The sequence below is a fragment of the Podarcis cretensis genome (assembly GCF_951804945.1).
Source record: "Podarcis cretensis genome assembly, chromosome: 1".
In the NCBI taxonomy this organism is placed as follows: domain Eukaryota; kingdom Metazoa; phylum Chordata; class Lepidosauria; order Squamata; family Lacertidae; genus Podarcis; species Podarcis cretensis.
The window spans coordinates 87,986,973-88,009,335 of record NC_137170.1 but is presented as its reverse complement, the minus strand read 5'-3'; the positions used below and the strand labels follow the sequence as shown (position 1 = coordinate 88,009,335).

The window sequence follows — 22,363 nt, the reverse complement described above, 5'->3', positions numbered from 1 at the left end:
AGGAGCAGATGGCAAAACTAGATTAAAATTTCCCTGAGCAGGTGCAGAGTGCATTTCCCAATCAACAGTTACAGAGAGACCCCACATATGGTTGGAGTTTCCAGACAGATTTAACTCTCAGTGTATCTCCCCCCCGCCCCCAGAAACCAAACATAGTACTTCAAACAACCTACCAATGAATATACCCCCCTCCCCGCTCCCCAAAGGTAGGGAATTCCACAATATGACTAGTAGCTTTAGGTGTTGCATCTAATAACTAGAAAATATATCCTTCCCCCACCCCCCCACAACCTAAATCAGCCCTCTGTCCCAGACACATTAACTGATTAGGCAGTCCAAAAAATAAAGCACAGGTTGGAAATAGGGATTGTTGTTTTCTATCCACATCTACACCCCCAAGTTTTCCCTGCAACTACCTTTCTTCAAGGTCCAGCATGAAGCAGGACTCCCTGAGGGCTGAGTAATAGTTGATGACACCTGAGCAGATGGAGAGGGGGGATTTAACCCTTTCTTCTCCTGCTGTGGTCTTGAAGAAAAACCCTTTCCCTAAAGCAAACATTTGCTTTGGGGAAAATCCCCACTGGTACAACTAGAAAACTCTGGGAACCAAATGGGTCAATGGTAACTACACATAACAGTCGGTATCTACCATAAATCAAACCAAACTATATGGATCCTGGTGCCGTTGCAGTAGCTGATAGATTACCGACATCAATCTATGGACTTACACAATGCTATTTTTCTAGAAAAAGAGGTTCTGGAACTCACTATGAACACCGCCCCCATTCTCTAAGAATGGCAATGGCGCCCACCTGAGAGATGCTGGAACTGAGTTTTGGCTGAAACAAAGTCCTGGACTTACATTAATTTAGACAAAGAGCTTAACACAATTTCCAAAATATTGTATTATTTTTGGTGTTTGTTAATAAAGATAAATTGTCTTTATTAAACGTCCTGAGACTACATATTGGTAACCCATACTAATTTATTGATTAAGAGCAAGACTCCTAAAAGTACTCAATAGCTGGCATCCTTGAACTAAAAAATCATCCCCCTTCTTGTTCTCCTTTAATAGCTAATCTCTGTATATCCATCTGCATACTGCTCTATCTGAAAGGGGCTTAGTAAGCCTGGAGGTGTGGAGGTATAACACAGAGGTTTGTCCTTGGACTCTGAATCCTGCTTGTTGGTAGAAAAGCACTAGTTTAGAGACAGATATTTAGAAAACAGGTTGGTGATGCAGCTGACGCCAAGCAAGAAGGCTCTTAGGCCACATTCCTATACTGAAAGCCCACCAGTTAGGGGGCTATAGGATTTGGTGAAAGCCTCACTGGTCCAAGGAACATGTCAATGTCCCAAACATCGTTGGGCAGCAGGTATGTCTAGGCTGCCATTTTCTCTACAGCCTCTTAGGCTCACCTGACATGATGGGCACATCTCTGGGGCAACCCCTGTCCTCAACTGTCCTGGCATGCCCAGAACCATAGTGGCTGGATCTCCATCCTCTGCTGCTCACCACCAGGCATGCACATACCTGGTTGGCATGCCATGGGCTCCCTAAGCCACCCAATGACCTTGGCGCAGCAAGCTAACATCCAGCTGCTCCATCCTTACTCTAAGGCAAGTCCAATAATGCTGTGTCATGGGGCCAGAAGCATTTGGGGTGGGATGACAGTCACTGCAGACCATCAGGATCTTGGCCTTGGTGTGGTGCTGGCCTCCCCTCAGCAACCAGAGTGATCCCAGAAGCATCCTGGCCCAACACTGCAGACATGATGGCCAACCTCCAACTCAGGGTCATGTTGTAGAGGATCATGTGGACCACACACCTCTCTCACACATCCCACAATAAGGAGATACCAGAAATGCAACTTCCACAACCATACATGTTTTCTGGTAGTATTGTTCAGTGAGCTTCACCAAGCCCAGGGCAGCCAGAGTGAGTGTGGCACTGTGTGGGACCTCCTAGCTCCCGCTACTGTGAATGTTCTCCAGTGGCCTCATGAAGTATCTTCTTCCTGTCCGTACACACACCACTTCCTGCAGCTGTGGCAATGGATGTCCAGTTGGCTTTTCTTCCCCTGCCCTGGTGCGTCTTCTCTCAGGAAGGTCATTGCAAGCAGTTTGCCACTGGTTTTGTGGAGAGTGCCCTAGAATTATTCCCTTGGTACCTGTGGCTGCTGCCATGTTTTGCTTCCTGGGCATATGGCAATGTAATACATGTCTTTGTTGGCTCTCCAGAGCCTGTGGGCCCTGACAGTCAGATCCTGATACTGGGCCACCTCCACCCTGATAAAGGTAAAGGTAAATGGACCCCTGACCATTAGGTCCAGTCGTGACCGACTCTGGGGTTGCGGCGCTCATCTCGCTTTATTGCCCGAGGGATCCAGCGTACAGCTTCCGGGTCATGTGGCCAGCATGACTAAGCTGCTTCTGGCGAACCAGAGCAGCTCACAGAAACGCCGTTTACATTCCCGGCAGAGTGGTACATATTTATCTACTTGCACTTTGACGTGCTTTCGAACTGCTACCCCCACCCTGATATATTGGCCAGTAAAATCCAGGACAACAGAAGAGGGTATAGAAAGCGGGCCCTGGTTGGTGGGCATTGCCAATATTTCCTGAGATGCAGCAGGGGTCTCTGCTGCCATTACAGCATTTTTCTCTTTCCCACATGCATGCCTTCCCAATCTCTCCTCCTGGGCTGAGCGCACATTGGATACCGCTGCTATTCTGCCAGTGGAGCAGAGGTGTGCCCCCCAACCAGGCAAAATGTGAGTAAAGAATTCCTCTTTCAATCACTATTCAGGTGCAAGTTGGATAATCAGGCGCATGAGAAATACTCAGCAAATTCCTTTTTTAAAAAAAATTATGAAAATCAGCCCCATGGACTAGGCTTCATAGATAAAGCAGACCTTCTTGACCGCAGCAGAGACCAAGTTGCCAGGCCCTTATTTGGAGATAATGCCGATACCTTTCATAAATATCTGAGGCAACTACTGTGACTCCTGCCCAATTCTTTCACCACCCTTTCTGCAATTCTATTATTCTTTCCCAACCTGCTGTAAGCAGTAGAATCCTCCTTCAACCTAGAGCAGGTAAATTGAATAAATAATAATTCCTGCATTGCAGGGAGTTGGACTAGATGATCCTTGTGGTGCCCTCCAATTCTACATTATACTATAAAAAGCAATAAAAGTTTTCCTGCAGTTTCCTGAATTCCACTATTTAAGATTCTCCATGCCTTAAAGTCCAGGGTCAGCAGTGGATGCATCGGTGTCTGAGCATTTGCTTATTTACACATTCATGGGCTATGAAGTAATAGCTGGGCAGCAGCAGCAGGAAGTGCAATGCTCAAGGTAGAACTGGTCCAGGTCCAAGATGCTTCAGCCAAAGCTCGGCTGCCACTACCCAATGCAGTCAGCAGCTCAGAACAACAAACCTCCCTCCCTGCACCCCATTCCCAGCCTATTCCTTCAGTTCCTGAGTTGCTTTTCCTATTCAATTTATCTGATGCACAGGGAAGTCTAACTACGGTAGTTTCAGATATTTTCTTGCCTCTCTGCCATGAATGCTTAAGTTGAACTACTCCAAAACAATGGACCCCACCTTGATTTGCTTGGCTCTGAAGGCTCCAAAGGGATGGTGGAACTTCATCAGAGTTGTATGATACTATGAATTACACAAGTTCGCATCACACAATTTCTCCCACACTGCTATTGACTGTGCCAAAAGTCCTCCTTGTTCTGCACTGTGGAACATCAGTGACCCACTATTTTCCAGTTCACAGAAAACATTTTCAGGCAGCATCACAGGTTGCTCCTCACTCTAAAGTAAGTTTTCTAGTCCCTAAACTGGGGTTTTCCAAACTTGGGTCTCCAGCTGTTGTTGGACTACAACTCCCATCATCCCTAGCAAGGAAGACCAGTGGTCAGGAATGATGGGAACTGTAGTCCAAAAACAGCTGAATACCCAAGTCTGGAAAAGCTTGCCCTAAACCAGGCATCCCCAACCTGTGTGGCCCTCCAGATGTTTTGGCCTACAACTCTCGTGATCCCTAGCTAACAGAACCAGTGGTCAGGGATGATGGGAATTGTAGTCCAAAACATCTGGAGGGCCGAAGGTTGGGGATGCCTGCCCTAAACCATCTGCACCCACAATTTTTCTCATAAACACTCTACAATGCAGGCCACACATCTGGGTACTATGTTGCTGGAGACCCTATGCAAGTCAGAATAAACAATAGTGGACCAGTGGCCTGACTTGGTAAAAGGTCTTTCATATATCCATAGTAATAACCCTATTACGTAGAGTGCAAAGACTTCTGCCTATCCCCAAGAGTTTTGCCATTCTAGATAGCAACTAATTTAAATGATTGAAAAAAGGTCTCTCATACCTTCTCTCCACCTTACTGAGGTAAGCAGTAATACTTCGGAGTCTAGCATGGCTAAACCCTCCTGGGGGGCAGTCTCTGGGCCATAAGTACTATATGAATTGTGGCTCTCGTTTTCTTCCCCGTTGTGGTATTTACTGTTACAGACACCAGCCACTGGAAAGCAAGCATATAAATTGGGGGGAAATAGAATGAACGTTACAAATCTGTCAAAACTTTGCATAGTGCTGAGTTGTATGTGCTTTGGGGGCAGAGCCTATGAGTAGTCCACACACTATTCTAAGAGATCCCATCCAGCGGGACAGGGTCTGCCCAAGATGGAAGCAAACATGGTTTGTGTGGATCTCTTCAACTGAAATCTTCTCTGACATACATGCATAATGAGCTATAGCAAGCAGATAATATACATGGAACAACATATAAAGTTTCAGAGGTGGATTCAGTTCTCAGAACACAGCTTTCATGGGAAAGATAGTTATAAACATCATGAACTGTAAGCACTGACTTTTCTGAAAGAAGAGGACATTCGCTTACAAAATTAGAATCAGAGATCATGAGTAAGAATGTGTATAGTTATCTCAGTATCATGAGTAACATGTCAGTATTGAGGGTGCCCCAAATAGTCCTTGCTATTTTAAGAATATGAAATTTTAAATTTTCTCCAGCTACATTATTAAAAAATCTATTTTTTTAAAATGGCACCTGCCATTTGGTTGGTTGGTTGGTGGGCTGGGGGGGGGATAGAAATACTTGCCCATTTACCCCCACCTTGGACCCCAATTAAACCAAACACATGATCTGAGTGGAGTCTTATGTATGCCTACATATGTAGCACCTAGCTTCAAAGTACAGGATTGCAGCTTGCAGCCTTAAACTGTTAGATGCCTATCTGTCTATATAAAGTCTGTTGACTTAAGGAGCGTCCCTATCAGGATGCATACTTTAGACAACAACAACAGCAAAGCAAAAGACACCAGATGCCGTTTGATAAGGACCCCCTGTTTTTGCTTACACAGGAGGTAATTGTCTATGAAAACAAATAATAAAACACAAAACCAGGCTGCCCCCTTTCAGAACGGCTGTGCTTATTTGCAAATATATCCAAATTTAAACCAATTAAGATGGATAATCAACTAATATTTAGTTGGCTGTCCTCAGCTATAAGCTTTTATGTGTTTCTCCACTGATTTAAAGCTGTCTGGGGCATTTGAGGCTGAAGGGGAATCCCCCCCCCAAAAAAAAATCACACTTGTCAAAAGGTCAAGAGATAATGTAAGCAGATGGAAGGCTATTAAATCACTTTTCTCCATGCTCTCAGAAGCAATGTTTTTAAATTGTCAAGACATAATATTCAAATTATAGAAACATGGGTGTGCTTCAGACAAAACAAGTCTCCACTGAAATTCTAGATCAAATCATGAAACCAGTCCTTAGCAGTTCTAATGCAGCCTTCCCCAGCCTGGTGCCCTCCAGATGTTTTTGACTACATCTCTCATCAGCCCCTGCCAGCACAGCTGATGCTGAAAGGAGTTATTGTCAAAAAAACATCTGGAGGGCACCAGGCTGGGGAAGGCTGCACTAGTACATGCTAGCTCTCATAGTCAGAATAATAGAAAACCATGTATGAGTAGCATAAACGCCTGTAAAATTGTGGAAGCTATAGGTGCAGTTAGTGGTGGAGTCAATTTGCTAATGCACAAGGCCTGAACTCTGGCCCTCTGAGCATTATGCTGGACCTGGCTGCTTTATCTTGACAGTTTTAAAAAAAGAAGGAATAATGAAGCAGGCATACCTTAAAATTCAATCTGTAGTGGCAAGTACTATTGAAACACAGACTGACAGAGCCCATTCTAACATACAGAAAATTGGAGTCTATTATGAAGTGCATTATTATCATAGTAAGTGTTAATTCTGCATAATCACGAAAACCATCCTTGATCATGCTGGCTCAGGCTGAGATTCTACAACAGTTGGAAGGCACCAGATTGGTTACCTCTCTCATAGACCAGGTGTGGTGGGGAACCTTCGACACTCCAGATGAACTACAACTCCCATCAGCCAGTTTTTTTAATTAAGTTTTTTATTTGCCCACTTAACAAAAAAGTGAAAAGAAAAAATAAAGATAAATAAATAAAAAGTAACCAATAAAGCCGCCACCATTTCACAATGTGAATTCAATAATGCCAATAGCCAGGGTTGATGGGAGTTGTGGTTCAGCACCACATGGTGGGCAACAAGTTCCCCACAGCTGCTGCAGACAGTCAAAAAATGCTTTTGGCACATGACTGCCATAATATATCCAATAAATGTTTGAATTATTCTGTGCCAGAAAAGCAAAACTCAGATGTCAGATATTGTATCACTCAGTAGAAAGCCACCTTCTAAATCTGAATTCATATTCCATAGTTATGAGGGTCTGGTTGACGCAACAAAATAAAGGAATGAAGCTTTAACATGGACTACTCATAGCTCTCCTGTCAGAGAAGGCGGTAATACTGCAGCCCTCCATTGTGAATTCCTCACACACACAGTCCAATATCATAGAAAATTGATTGGCTCAGCTTATCTAGCTGCATGTTGCAATTCTGGAATAAAAATCCATTTAATCTGTTCTATTTCAAATTCAAAATCATTATCTCAATTCCTAGCCCATTTCACTAGTAAGGTTAAGGCACAGGCCAAATTACACAAGGGAGTTGTATGGCAGTTAATACTTAAAGCTGCCACTGACTTGATCATTGCAATAAGAATCTCCAGTTTTATTTAGTCACATGTCCAAACTACCTTCTAACAAAAAAATTCCCTCTTCAAGTTTCTGTTTATCAACATGTTTCGGACAACTGCAAGGGTGTCTTAATAACTGAAGTGGCATTGTTAGTTCTTTTAAACACCCTCAACCCAGTTCTTTAAATAACCCCCCCAAAAAATCCAGGGTGGGTGAGGGGCAGATTGAGGCAACAGAAATAGCCCACAGAATTCAGTACCTTGGACAGCTCAATTTTAAAAAATCCATTATGAAATTAAAAATAAAATCTGTATTAAGATGGAGAAGCTACAAACAGCATCATCACGTCTGTATAAATGCAAGCAGGGAAGAAAATGGTTTTTAAAAATACTAAATAGTGGTGGTGAGGAGATGGAAGGAACAAGACTGCATCCAAAACCATACATGTCTCCTATCCTAATGTAATTAAGGGAATGCAAAGCACAGCATAGGTTGTGGCCCATCAGCATTCTTCAGAGGACTGAGCATTAGGACTGTCAGTCTGCAAACAGACTTCCTGTCTGGAAGAAGCACACAATAAGCCAACAATGTGCTCTTAATATATGCAGCTTTTTTTGTTAGCTGCACTTTGATACATGACAGCCAGGCTGTCTTGTTTGGTCAGCAGGGGACATTCAGAATTGCTTTTAATAGCTCTCTCTCTCTCTCTCTCAAAAGAATGTTAGGCATCCAATCAATTCCTTCTCTGATCTTGTCTGTTTAGAAGATATCAGCCATAGATTATTTATTTTTAAATTCTGCATACTTAAGCAAACAAGACTAATGGCAAGCAATTTCCTTCTTGGTCTTTCTGTACATTTGCAGACATTTTAATTGGAGACTATGCGTGTTTCATTTTAAAATTAGTTCTTGACTAATATTTGCCCGGCCAGATCTCAAGAAAACAGTGTGTGTCCTCATCTAAAAGGGCTCCGGAATAAGATGAACTGCAGTTCGATATCAATTCCCATTAGCAAGTCTGGGATCTCCTGCCAACACAGCCATTTAGGAAATCATCAGCCAAGGGCTAATGCACCATTGATGCTGACCGTAAACCCCCCCAACACAAATTGCCATCCTTTTCTTCCCTCCTCCCTTCTTTGCCAGTCCCAATGCATTCTGCATTCCTCTTCCCATACATCTGCGGTTCTGAATGATCAAAGGATTCCAAAGCTCCGCTTTGACTCATTATTTTTATCTCTTTTAAATATACAATATAAAACAATATGTTATTGTACATTTGAGCAACATTGGCACAGACATCCTGTAAGTCAAACATTGTTCTGTTACATTCAAACACCATGAGACAGCTTGTTTTCAGCTTCGAGAATGTGCAAATGTATGTCGGTCTAAGAGGCTAGCACCCTGGACAGCTCCTAGCCTCTGCTTCAGATGGGAGGGGACTGGGTGGGGGAAAAGGAGGAGGCAGGGAGAGAATGGGTCAAATAAGGGCCATTGAAGGATAGCAGCACAGCTTCCCCAGCACTTCCCTTCAGTGTTGGAAGCAGATACACACACACCTCACTCTCCCCCATCCCCATCCCCACCACTGCGATGAAGGAGGGAAAGAAATGATGAAAGGCATTTGACTTTGCAGAGGTGGACAGCAGTAGTATATAACCATCATCTACTTTGTAGAACAACCACTATGGCAGAGCCATCAAACAGCAGGAAAGGGCAAAAAACATGCAGGAATTGCTTCACTGGAAAAGTAAAAGTAAAATACAAGACGGAATGCTCTGGGCTGTACTGTGATTCACAGTAGCAGCAAAGAGATCCAAAACCATGGATACACTGGTGGGGCTTCCACAGGTGAGGTCACAGCAGCTGCTTTTTCCTGCAAAAGGCAGAACTTTGTCAATACGTAATGCCTAAGGTTGACCCATTAGTCTAGGAATTCTCCCCATTTGGAAGGAGGAGGAGGGGAAGAACAGCCCCTCCCTCCCAGGATGCACCCACAGGGCCTGAAGTGCAGCCAGCTGGGACAAGGTAATAGAGAAGGGGCAAGTTCTGCTCCTAGCCAGAAGGCAACAGTACATCATGGATCAGACACCATCCCCACCCCCCAATATTCAGGTGCTGCAGTTGTGGGAAGGGGCTGATGTAATTTTGGGTGTGGCCCACAAGATGGAGGGTGGAAAGACTGGACTCCAGCAAGCCCTCACCCACCCACCCACCCACCCACCCACCCCAAAAAAGCCTGACTGGCTCATGGAGAGCAGCACTCCACCCTGTACGATGGGGTGGGGAAAGGATATGTCCCTAGCAACTCCCCAATCCCAAAACTCCCCAGAGTTTTCCTGCCCCTGTGAAATCCTGGCTGGGAAGAGCTTGGGAGGGGAGAAGAGAGAGAGAACGAGGAGCAGTGCGTCCGGAAAGGTGGAGGGAGGAGATGGCGGGGGTCGGGTGGGGGGTGGTCGGGGCTCTCCTAGCGGTCCAGGCTTATAGTCCAGTGTTTGTTGGAGCCGGAGTCCTTTGTCGGCGCACCCTCGCTCTCGTTCTTGAGGTCCTGGAAGACCTGCGTGAAGAAGTGCGGATCAGCGTTGATCTGCAGCATCTTGGCGCTCAGGCCCTGGATGATCGCGAGGCAGCGGTCCCAAAAGCGCTCCTTGTCGCCCTCCACCAGGAAGGGCTTGAGCGGGTAGGAGATCTCGTTGCCCATGTAGGAGTAGGCCAGGTAGAGGCAGGTGAGAAAGGAGGCCTGCAGCTCGGCCTGGCTGCCCACCTGGTCGCCCTGCAGCGCCTCGCGGCACAGCAGGTACACGAAGACCAGGTTGGCCGGCGTGATGAAGCCCTGGTCCTGCCAGCCCTGCAGCAGCAGCGAGCGGTCCACGCTGCGGAACCAGCCGATGACCTCGCCGGGACTCAGCTCCTTGAGGCGGTAGCAGCGGCGGCACACGAAGTCCCCCAGGCAGCGGAGCAGCTCGCCCGTCGAAGCCTGCACGATCACCCGCCGCGGGGAGCCGGGGGCGGCGGAGGAGGCGCGGTTGCCGGGCAGCGGCGGGGGTGGCGGCGGCGGTGGCTGCTTGCCGCCCTCCTGGGCGGAGGCGGGCACGGTGGGCACCGGCACGGCCAAGGGCCCCTGCTTGGCGCCGTCGGGCTGGGACTTGCGCGCGTTTTCGCGGTTGCGCTGCTGCACCAAGGGGTCGGGCGCGCCCGCGGAGCCCGGCTTGGGCGTCACCTTCTTGGCGTTCTTTTTCTTCTTGGCCGAGGCGGCCACCAGGCGCTTCCAGGTGAGCGCCGAGATCAGCACGCCCGGCCGCTTCAGGCGGCTCTCGCCCTTGCCGTGCGCCCGGCCCGGAGCCGCCTTCTCGGCCAGCACGCCGCCGCCGCCCTTCCCCGGCGCGCTGGGCGACAGCGACAGCACCGTCCCCATCTTGGCTGCTGCTGCTGCTGCTGCTGCGAGCGAGCGAGCGAGCGGCTGCTTGGCGCCTTTGCTGCGCCGCCCGAGCGCTTACAGCTGCTGCCCAGGCGCGCCCGGCGCACCGGCCATGGGCTGGGGCGGGACGCAGCAGCTGCGCCGGCGCCCTGAGTCGGAGCTTGCGGAGAAACCTCGAGGAGCCGCAGTGAAGCGCGCCAGGACGGACGAGGACTTGGGTCAACCGGCGCTCAGCAGCTCCCCTCTCCGCACTGGCTGCCGCACTAGCCCCGCCGCGCCCCGCCCGGCCTCTCCCCGAGCAGCCAATCCCGTGCCGCGGCTCCCCCGCCCCTCAGCCAATCGCCTCGAGGCATCGACCCCCAGGTGCCTTCCTTTCCCGCTGAGGAGGAGAGAGAGAGAGATCCTTGTGATGATGGTAAGAACAGCTGCACTTCCCGGATCCCAAAATTCAAGAGAAATAATATTGGGGAGGGGAGGGGGGCTTCCAAACAACAACAAAAGAGAGAGCTTGTTTCCCCCACAGTTCCTCCCTGCCAGAGCTTAATCTGAGTCAGTTGAGCATGTGCAGAGTATCTGAGCACCTACTTGTTCCTATGCAGGTTTGATCAGCAAGTAGGTTTACTGTCAGGAGTGTGTTTTACAGGCGGATATAAATCCTGGTGTCTCCCTATTAGGAGAGGAACTATTAGTCTGTCTCTTTTCCTCACTCCTCCACTAACGGCTTCGAGTTGATGCTTTGTATCTCTTAGGTCTGAGGTTGGCGACTTGCGGCCAGAGGCCCCCCATGTGTCCTCGATTTCAAAAGCTTTATGCAAGTGATCAGTTCAGGCCTCTGGCAACAGCAAGTTGTCCCTTGGCCACCAGCCAGCTGGGCAGCAAGGAAGACAGAGTGGAAGGCAAAAAGAGAAGAAGGTGAGATGTCACCCACACACCCATGATTGGCTTCAGCTGGGCCCACAGTCGGCATGCGGCCCCTGGAGATTACCCAGTAACAGGCCTTTCCTGCAGTGGCTCCCCACTTGTGGAATGCTCTCCCCAGGGAGGCTTGCCTGATGCCTTCATTACATATCTTTAGGTGCCAGATGAAAATGTTTGTTTTTGTTTTTATTATGTATTTTGTGTTCTCATTTGTATATTTATGTTGTGAACCACCCTGTGACCTTCAGATGAAGGGCAACATAGTAATTTAATTTTAATAAATAAGTAATAATAAGGCCTTCATGAGAAAATGGTTGACTACCCTGGCTTAGAAGACATTTCCTAAAGCAGGTGTGGGGAATCTTTGGCCCTCCATGTGTTGCTTAAATACAGCTCCTATCAGCCCCAGTAAGCATACCCAATGGCCAGGGTTCTCTACACCTGTCCTAAAGAACACAAGGCCTGGTACCTTACACTGAGACCAGAAGTCAGTACAGATTAGCCAAAATGGGTATCATACAAACTTTCCACCCAGCCCCTATCATGATTGATTCCATCCCTGTCATGATCTGACTGGCACCTGCAGTCTGCACTTACTGAAGCTTCCAAACTGTCTCCAAGGTGAGGCCCACATAGAACACTATACAGTAGACAATGCATGAATATTGGCAGCCTCAAAGAGCAGGGCTGGGTTCAGGAAGACAGCAAAACTGTGAAATCTAACACGAGGAATGCTGTCGTGCCCAGAGGCAATAGTCTGACCTTGCCAAGGTCGCCAAAGCTGCCCAACCACAGCAATGGTGTGCGGGTTCAATTTCAATGAACCCCAAGTCTGCCTCTCAACAGGAATTCAGAAGAACCAATGTTGCACCTGAATTGGCTGAGAAAGAAAAGCTGTATGCCATTGATGGCACTTCCCAAATGTTGGACTACCTATTCATGTCATTCATATAGACCCTTGCAGGACTCTTTATAATAAAAATCCAAGGGGGTTAAGCAGAAGCCACTCTTAAATCAGGGGTGAGATACCCTTTTTCTGTCCAAGGGTCACATTAGCTAATGGGCAACCTTCAAAGGTCAGCATTTCAGTGGTGGGCATGGACAGAACAAAAGTGGGAGGAGCAACAGGTGTAAAAGGCAGAGGTTTCCACATACAGTGGTACCTTGGTTCTCAAACTTAATCCATTCCAGAAGTCCGTTCCAAAACCAAAGCGTTCCAAAACCAAGGTGTGCTTTCCCATAGAGAGTAATGCAAAATGGATTAATCCACTCCAGACTTTTAAAAACAACCCCAAACAGCAATTTAACATGAATTTTACTATGTAACAAGACCATTGATCCATAAAATGAAAGCAATAAATAATGTACTGCAGTCACACAATCAATCAATCAGTAGCTGAACTGGGTTCCACACAGTCACACAAAAAAGCTGCAGAAACAAACACACAAAATAAATAGAAAAAACAGACAGACCTCAGTGTAACACTCAAAACAGAAGTGTGGCACTCAAATCGGAGGCATAACACTCAAAATGGAAGTGTGGCACTCAAACTGGAAGTGTAACACTCAAAATGGAGCATGTCTGGCTTCCGAAAAATGTTCGCAAACCGGAACACTTACTTCCAGATTTGCAGTGTTTGGGTTCCAAATTGTTTGAGTACCAAGGCATTTGAGAACCAAGGTACCACTGTACACACATATAAAATTGTGGTTTTATGTTGTAACCACCCTGAGACCTACAGATATAGGACAGTATACTACTACTATTACTACTACTAATAATAATACCCACCACCACCACACGCACACACCAGATAAGCCAGAGGTGCTATCACAGTTCAAAGATGCATTTCAGCCAGGCAACAATGCTTGAGGAGGTCATAGAGCAGGGCTGTTGATCTGTGTAGCCTGGGGGATGGGCGTGGCTTGTGAAAAGTCCTGGGGGCCAGACAGTAAAGCCTGTAGGGCTACATCCAAATATACCCAGATAGGAAGGAGTAGAACTGCAGTGGAAATCAATCCCTGAACTTTCCAATCTACCAAAGGATTGCACAAAGATTTAGGGGTCAAGAGTACCAAAAGCTGCTGAGAGGTCCGGCAAGGCCAACAAGCTCAAAGTCCCATGTTGATCTCCAGTCAAGATTGCCCAGCAATGGCTGTGGCAGGAACACACTCGGATGTGTCTTGCTCACCCTGCAGCGAAGCAGCTGTAATGACTGTGGTAGATACTTGCACAGCGCCAGGCCTTTGCACAACAGCAAAAGGGTGTTTGCTGATGACCTTACAACATGTTTTGGCCTGCCTTGTGTGTTTATCCTATGCTTTACCTTCTCAGTGGCTTTAACTGAGGCTAAGGTCTGTAGTGTTCACACTCATATTGTACCTTTGATGTCTGTTCCACTGCACACCCCAAGGATATTTGTTAATATTTGCTCAACAACCAATTTCTGAGAAAAAACATACAAGTCTGGGATTCATCAATCCAAGTAACAGAATTATCACTCTATCCATCTATGCTGTACACATGAGTACAGCAGTTTCTTTACCTCTTTTGCTGGAGAACATGGTAAGAAGGAAGTAGATGGTAATCATTCCCATTTCACAGGCTGAGATGTTTCACGGTGGTCTGTCTTATCAGCTTCAGATTCAGGGAGACTCCCAAGATCATGGCACCTATGCATTACTGTACAAAAGGACCTATCATGAGAAAAATGAAATGCAAAGGATATGTTATTTTACTCTTCATTGGACTACATAGGTTGGTGTGAGTGCATATGCAACTTTGAGCTTCTCAAAACTCTTAACCAGATAAATGAAACCCATCTGATTAAAAGTGCTGTGAGAGTTTAAAAAAGAGCACACTCCTACGCCAGCTTGATAATAAATAATATAATTGTACCTACTTTCCACCATGTATCCTTGGGATCAACATTAGAATAAGTGAATTACTGGGGTACAGGAGAGTATACAAATATTCTAACTCATTCTTCATAAACCAGAGACGGTACTGAAGTAAAGCACTTTAGGTGAATACTAAATGTACTATGTCTTGAACCGGTTTAAACTGGTTAAAAGAATATGTTAGCATGTTTTGTTGGCTGAGAAAAACAAGATGGAACAGCTCAGATCTTATGATAAAGTTAGCAACGAAAAGAGGAAAGGAATTTGTAATGAGAGCCTTGGATGAGGAGGGGTTGTGGCCTCACTGGATGACCCAGAGAAGGCCCCCTGACACAAGAAAAGGAAAAGTGTGCATTTACTACAGATATTACTCAATTCACAGTCAAGTGCCTCAGACAACACTTCACATTGTAGAGCCATTCCGTCACCCCACCTTCACCCCGCTTCTCACAAAGAGCAGTGGTGTAAGCCTTTGTCTGAACTGTACTATTTCAAATTTTATTCACATGGTAGTTTACTACACAAACACATGAGAGTCCTACAAATTACGGAGAAGGCAGGCAGACCTTCACCCTGACATCTAGATCTGCTCTTTTAACAAGGCCTATGCCTAGAGGTTCTTGCTTCAGGAAACTTATCTAGCTCACTGCCACTACTGGGACTGGGAGTTCTTTTCTCCCTTCTCCAGAAGCACCAGAATAATTCATGTATAAGCATGCTGACAACTCTCTCCATCACCAATTAATCCAGAAACAATTTCTCCTATTCTAGTGTTTTTCATGCTTTCACAGGTGTTTCCCATCACACTGTAATTCTGTTTCTACTTACTTTGAAGCTCCATTGAAATCAGCAGGATTTACTGCTAAGTAAATGAGAAAAGACTTCTAATTGCATTCCAAATACAAGATCACACACAACAATTTGAATCAAGGAAACACTCACCAGTTAGGTTTCTAAACCACACAAGTTAAAGACTATTCATGTTTTTTGAGGGGGCTTCATCAAACCTAATGTTTGGGATTTTTTGTTCTAACTGAGTTTATGTCAGCCAATGGCACACAGCAGACACACAAAAGTTCCTTGCAGCTCCCTAAAGACTTACTAGATTTATTATGGTGTTTGCTTTCTTGATTTACACTTCACTTTATCAGGGATAAAATTGCCCTATTATTTCTTGGCAGGGCCTCTTGTGCCTTTAAAAGCTGCATTCAACAGGTGCTGCTTTTTTTCTCAGACAGTCATGCTGCTGCTACTTTGTGACATAAAAAATTGCACCTCTTGAGACCCTGGCAAGAAAAAAAGGGGCATGCCCTACAGGGGAATTGGGAAGACTGGGGAGGAGGGAGTTGTCTGGGCTGGAAGTGAATGACATCAATAAAATGCTGTTTGCATATGAGCTCTGTCTGAAACTGTTATCAGATCCTTGTCCTTCCCTAGTCTTAACTAACCATTTCAAAGGGAATGCAAATGCCTGTGTCTTGTGCCTTGGGTGCAATAAAGTAATGTTGCCTCTGTTTTTGTGGTTTTGCGGGCACACACGCTAAACCCTGTCTGTGGTGCCTACCCCTTTTCCCAAATGATAAGACAAGAGACCAGAGTATGGGTTCAAATTGGCCACAACTTTATTGAACTTCAGAAGTGGGAAACTTGGCACAGGCCTTGGCAGGTAACCCTCTCAGCCCGCCTGGCTGAGGATATGCAGGCAGTTGAGGCCCAGTGAGAGGGGACTGCAAGGCGTAAACTTACACAGCATGCCCTTCCACCGACCTCGTCCGGGGAGTTTGACCTACATGCCTCCACTCTAGGGCCAGGGACTCCCAGTTTTGCCCTTTAACGGGCCCTGCAAGCGCCGCCGCATGGGGAGGGAGCATGAATGCATCCCCCCCAACTTGATGTTAGACTAAAGGCTACCTTACCAAGGCCTAAAACCGCTAAAGTTGTGACGAAATTGCTACGGGGAAGGCGAAACCTGCCAATGCAGGGAAAATTCCTTCCCAGTTCTGAATACAGCAACCATCTTACGACCGCAGCAGCGCCCGCTGACCTGGAATGCAAAATATTAGCCTGTAAAGAAGGAATCATTAAATTGAAGATCGCTGACCTAAGGTGAAATTAAAAAGGCAAGAAATATTAATTGAGGAGGGTGGGTGGGTGATCCTGGAAGGAAGAAAGGCAAAAGAGGCTTGAGCCCAGGAGTCAGCCTCTTTTCCTTTTGGCCTTAGGCCCGCCCCCAGCCGGCCGTCCATTGTCCTCCCTGGCCGAGGGCGGGTCAAAGGCCAGCTCAGGCAGGTGGGTGCCACCCGCCCAGGTGAGCCTCGCTCGGTGCCGCAAACTCCGCCCACCTGTGGGGAAGGGAGGGCCGATATTGTCAGGTTGCCCAGCACATAGGTTTTCCTATGCCTAATTTCAGAAAACAAATACGGTAAGTCTTATATTAAATTGATAAGAGCAATGCATTTTCAAAACCTTGAAGGTTTTGAAAATGGTATAGGCGCAATTTACTCAGAACAAAAGGCAAAACTAATTGTGAACAATGTGGTGACAGAAGAATCCAAGATTGAGAAAGGGACACGACAAGGTTGCCCAATCTCTCCATTGCTCTTTATATTGGTCCTTGAGGTTTTGTTAAATATGATTAGAAAGGATCAAGAAGTTAAAGGTATACAAGTGGGAGTTAAACAGTACAAACTGAATGCATTTGCTGATGACTTAGTGTTGACTTTACAAGAGCCAGAATCTAGTACTAAAAGGGTATTGGAACTGATTCAAGAATTTGGACAGGTAGCAGGTTTTAAGTTGAACAAGATGAAAACTAAGGTTTTAGAGAAAAATTTAACTATGAATGAGAGAGAAAAGTTTCAGGAGGAGACAGGATTAACATTGGTTAAGAAAGTGAAATATTTAGGGGTTGATATGACAGCAGGTGGCGCTGTGGGTTAAAGCCTCAGCGCCTAGGGCTTGCCGATCGAAAGGTCGGCGGTTCGAATCCCTGCAGCGGGGTGCGCTCCCGCTGCTCGGTCCCAGCGCCTGCCAACCTAGCAGTTCGAAAGCACCTCCGGGTGCAAGTAGATAAATAGGGACCGCTTACCAGCGGGAAGGTAAACGGCGTTTCCGTGTGCAGCTCTGGCTCTGGCTCTGGCTCTGGCCAGAGCAGCGATGTCACGCTGGCCACGTGACCCGGAAGTGTCTCCGGACAGCGCTGGCCCCTGGCCTCTTAAGTGAGATGGGCGCACAACCCCAGAGTCTGTCAAGACTGGCCCGTACGGGCAGGGGTACCTTTACCTTTTACCTTTATGACAGCTTGAATTTATTTAAGGATAATTATGAAAAATGTTGGACTGAAGTGAAAAAGGATTTAGAAATATGGACAAATTTGAAGTTATCATTGTTAGGCCGAATTGCTGTGATAAAAATGAATGTGCTGCCAAGGATGTTGTTTTTGTTTCAAACATTGCAAATTTTGGATAAGATAGATTGTTTCAAGAAGTGGCAGAAAGATATTTCTAGATTTGTTTGGCAGGGCAAGAAGCCTCGAATAAAATTTAAGATATTAACTGATGCTAAAGAAAGAGGTGGATTTGCCCTGCCAGATCTTAAACTATATTATGAATCAGCTGCTTTTTGCTGGCTGAGAGAATGGCTGCTTCTTGAAAACACTGACGTGTTGGATTTAGAAGGTTTTAATAATGTATTTGGTTGGCATGCATATTTGTGGTATGATAAGGTAAAAGCACATAAAGAGTTTGTCAGAGCTGCCTCTAGGTCCCAGCTCACAGAGGACCAACGCTAGGCTGTAGTAATGTACAAAAGTCTTTATTGAAGTTCAGTTTCCATTTCAAAGCCACAGCGTGCAGCCCTACGTCTTAAACCCTAGATCGGCGAAGTCCCGTCTGAGTCTCCTCCCCTATGACACCAGTTTAAGATCCTAGCCCTGTTCCACCTTTTACGCTGCTCTCTCCTCCTCTGGGTCCTCCTGCCCGCTGGGGCATTGCCCTTTCTGGACTCTTCCGACGCTGAGTCGCTTAGCCCTCCCTCCGGCGGGCTTTAGGACCCGGTTCCCAATCCTCATTCTCTGCTGTCCCACGCTCCTGTACATTTGAACTTGCCTCTCGCGCCAGCCCAGTGACCTTTCTCCTAACCGTTACACTACTTCGGTCACTGCTTCCCTCTTCCGGGACACTGGCCGGATCTGACCTCTCCTCCGTTGTCCGACTTTCTGATGGAGGCGTGGTCAGCCCTGCCTTATCTTCTCTCCCTGGTGGGGAATGCACTGGCCCCGATCCTTGGGACTCTTCCCCCCCACTCTGCTCTGGTGGGGAAGCTGGTCCTGATTTCCAGCTACTGCTCTGGGAGTCCCTGCTGCCCCCTTGCTCCTGGGGCGTTCCCCTTGGGAACCCCCTACCCCTGGCCACTGGCGCCCCCTTCTGTGAATCTTCCGATTCACTGGATAGGCTCATGGAATCCCTTGGTCCACTGTCCTCTTCTCCTACGCTCCCCTCGGATTCTTCCCCTTCGCTCTCCATCTCCTCTCTTCCCTGTGCCTCTGCTCCTGAGCCCCTGACAGCGTTTAAAAATCACATTGTTAGAAAAGCATTGTTTAATGTTTGGATAAGATATAAGTATTTGTTAGAAAAGAAAACCCCAAGATGGTTGTCACCAATAGAAGCGAAGGCACAGAAAAAACTCAATATGGAGGCCAAATGGCCGAAATATTGAGAAATTTCGGAACAAGATGGAGACAGAATAAAATTGCAGAGCTTTGAAAAATTGAAAAATAAAGTGCGAGATTGGCTTCATTATTACCAAATAATGGAGGCATATAATTCGGACAAAAAAGTTGGCATCCAGGTGAAAAAATCGAAATTGGAAACAGAATTGTTTGATCCAAAAACTAAGCATTTGTCGAGAATGTATAACTTGTTGCTGAGATGGAACACTCAGGATGAAATGGTGAAATCAGTTATGATTAAATGGGCACAAGATGTTGGACATAACATAATGATGGCTGACTGGGAACAGTTATGGACCACAGGTATGAAATTTACGGCATGTAATGCCCTAAGAGAAAACTTAATGAAAATGATTTACAGGTGGTACATGACACCAGTCAAGCTTGCAAAAATTTACCATTTGCCCGATAATAAATGTTGGAAATGTAATGAGATTGAAGGTACATTCTTTCACCTTTGGTGGACATGCCCAAGGATTAAGACATTCTGGGAGATGATTTATAATGAAATGAAAAAGGTATTCAAATATACCTTCCTGAAGAAACCAGAGGCCTTTCTCCTGGGCATGGTCGGCCAATTGGTGCCAAAGAAGGATAGAACTTTTTTTATGTATGCAACAGCAGCAGCAAGAATACTCATCGCAAAATATTGGAAGACACAAGATTTACCCATCCAAGAAGAATGACAGATGAAGTTGATGGACTACATGGAATTGGCGGAAATTACTGGCAGAATCCAAGACCAGAGAGCCTACCAAGTGGCGATAGCGACGGCGAAGAAGACTTTCTTCACCGCCTCTATTGCATCTGCAGAAAACAGCAGCAGGAGACTCTTTCAGGTGGTTCACAATTTAGCGGAACCACCTGTAACATCGGGGCCCAGTACGGGCCACATGTTCTCCTGCAATGATTTTGCAAAGTTTTTTGCAGATAAAATCGCTCAGATTCGGGAAGAAGTAGACTCCACCGTGGGAGCAGGGCCGGGGCGGGAGAGTGCTAGAGTCCTGTCTGGTCAAGTTGTGTGGGATCAATTCCAATCTGTTACCTCCGAGGATGTGGACAGGCTGCTTGGACGAGTGAAGCCAACCACCTGTCTCCTGGATCCTTGCCCATCCTGGCTTATAAAAGCTAGCCGGGAAGGACTGGGTGATGGGCTTCGTGAGGTGGTGAATGCTTCCCTCCGTGAGGGAGCCTTCCCAGACCCGCTGAAAGAGGCGGTTATCAAACCGCTTCTTAAAAAACCATCTCTAGATGCGGCCACGATGGCCAATTATCGCCCAGTCTCAAACCTTCCATTCTTGGGCAAGGTGATTGAGCGAGTGGTTGCTGAACAACTCCAGGCACGCCTAGAAGAAGCGGACCATTTGGATCCCTTCCAGTCGGGATTCAGGCCTCATCATGGGACTGAAACTGCCTTGGTCGCACTGGTTGATGATCTCCGGCGGGCTAGGGACAAAGGTGAGAGCTGTTTCCTAGTTCTGCTGGATCTCTCAGCGGCGTTTGATACCATCGACCATGACATCCTTCTGGACCGTCTTGAGGGGCTGGGAGCTGGGGGCACTGTCATACAGTGGTTCCGCTCCTTCCTCCTGGGCCGTGTTCAGAAAGTGGTGGTGGGGGATGAGTGTTCAGACCCCTGGGCTCTCACTTGTGGGGTGCCTCAGGGTTCTGTCCTCTCCCCCATGCTTTTCAACATCTACATGCAGCCGCTGGGAGGGATCATCAGGAGGTTTGGGCTGGGTGTTCATCAGTATGCAGATGATACCCAGCTCTACCTCTCTTTTAAATCAGAACCAGTGAAGGCGGTAAAGGTCCTGTGTGAGTGTCTGGAAGCGGTTGGAGGATGGATGGCGGCTAACAGATTGAGGTTGAATCCTGACAAGACAGAAGTACTGTTTTTGGGGGACAGGAGGCGGGCAGGTGTGGAGGATTCCCTGGTCCTGAATGGGGTAACTGTGCCCCTGAAGGACCAGGTGCGCAGCCTGGGAGTCATTTTGGACTCACAGCTGTCCATGGAGGCACAGGTCAAATCTGTATCCAGGGCAGCTGTTTACCAGCTCCATCTGGTACGTAGGCTGAGACCCTATCTGCCTGCAGACTGTCTCGCCAGAGTGGTACATGCTCTGGTTATCTCCCGCTTGGACTACTGCAATGCGCTCTACGTGGGGCTACCTTTGAAGGTGACCCGGAAACTACAACTAATCCAGAATGCGGCAGCTAGACTGGTGACTGGGAGTGGCCGCCGAGACCATATAACACCGGTCTTGAAAGACCTACATTGGCTCCCAGTACGTTTCCGAGCACAATTCAAAGTGTTGGTGCTGACCTTTAAAGCCCTAAATGGCCTCGGTCCAGTATATCTGAAGGAGCGTCTCCTCCCCCATCGGTCTGCCCGGACACTGAGGTCCAGCTCCGAGGGCCTTCTGGCGGTTCCCTCACTGCGAGAGGCCAAGTTGCAGGGAACCAGGCAGAGGGCCTTCTCGGTGGTGGCGCCCGCCCTGTGGAATGCCCTCCCATCGGATGTCAAGGCGATGGACAATTACCTAACATTCAGAAAACATTCAGAAAAGGCAGCCCTGTTCAGGGAAGTTTTTAATATGTGACATTTTAGTGTATTTTTCATCTCTGTTGGAAGCCGCCCAGAGTGGCTGGGGAAACCCAGCCAGATGGGCGGGGTACAAATAATAAATTATTATTATTATTATTATTATTATTATTATTATTATTATTATTATTATTACCAGAGAGAAGAGTCGGTGGAAGAAGACTGGAAAAAGTTTAAAGACTATTTACGGAAATACTGTAAAATTAATGAATGTTAGGAAAATGTTGGAATGAAGTTATATGGCTTTAGTAGAAATGTTATAAGGAATTAAGGATAAATAGATTAATAGAGTATTAAAGGGAAAATAAGGTTAGAAGGTGTTAAGATACGGTAATTATAGGATTAAAAATAGAGGAAGATCGAAAGGAATTGCTGAAAAAATTAATAGAAGTGGAATACAAAAAGGGAGGTGTGAGGAGGTCGCGGAAATAAGTGAATGAAAGATAAGATATTGAAATTAATTGATGTGTTTTAAATTGTGTTTGTTTTGTTTTGTTAGTTTAATGTTAGTGTTTTGTTAGTGTAATGTAGTGGTTTTTGTTGTTTTTTTGTATTGTATTGTATTGTTTTTATTTTTTGTAGTGTTTAAATTGTTGGAAAAGGTAATAAACATTTTTTTTATATAAAAAAAGAGCAATGCATCTATGCAGCATTCATCGTTCTCCTAACATATA

The 22,363-nt window shown here is 46.5% G+C and overlaps 1 protein-coding gene across 5 annotated transcripts in view; it reads right to left on the bottom strand.

Annotated features, from left to right (window-relative positions):
• Positions 1-8,331: 8,331 nt before the first annotated feature.
• The window catches only part of CDK5R2 (cyclin dependent kinase 5 regulatory subunit 2), a 50,432-nt gene continuing 36,400 nt past the window's right edge, over positions 8,332-22,363 (bottom strand). For 4 of the 5 annotated variants that reach the window (XM_079969243.1, XM_079969244.1, XM_079969240.1 and 1 more), the window contains 2 exons: positions 14,001-14,151; positions 8,332-10,915 (listed from right to left, as the gene is read on the bottom strand). In XM_079969243.1, coding sequence (XP_079825369.1) covers positions 9,586-10,533 — 948 coding nt within the window. In that variant the 5' untranslated portion in view covers positions 10,534-10,915; positions 14,001-14,151 and the 3' untranslated portion in view covers positions 8,332-9,585. The remainder of the gene's footprint in view (positions 10,916-14,000; positions 14,152-22,363) is intronic. The other variant, XM_079969241.1, reaches the window with a different exon arrangement.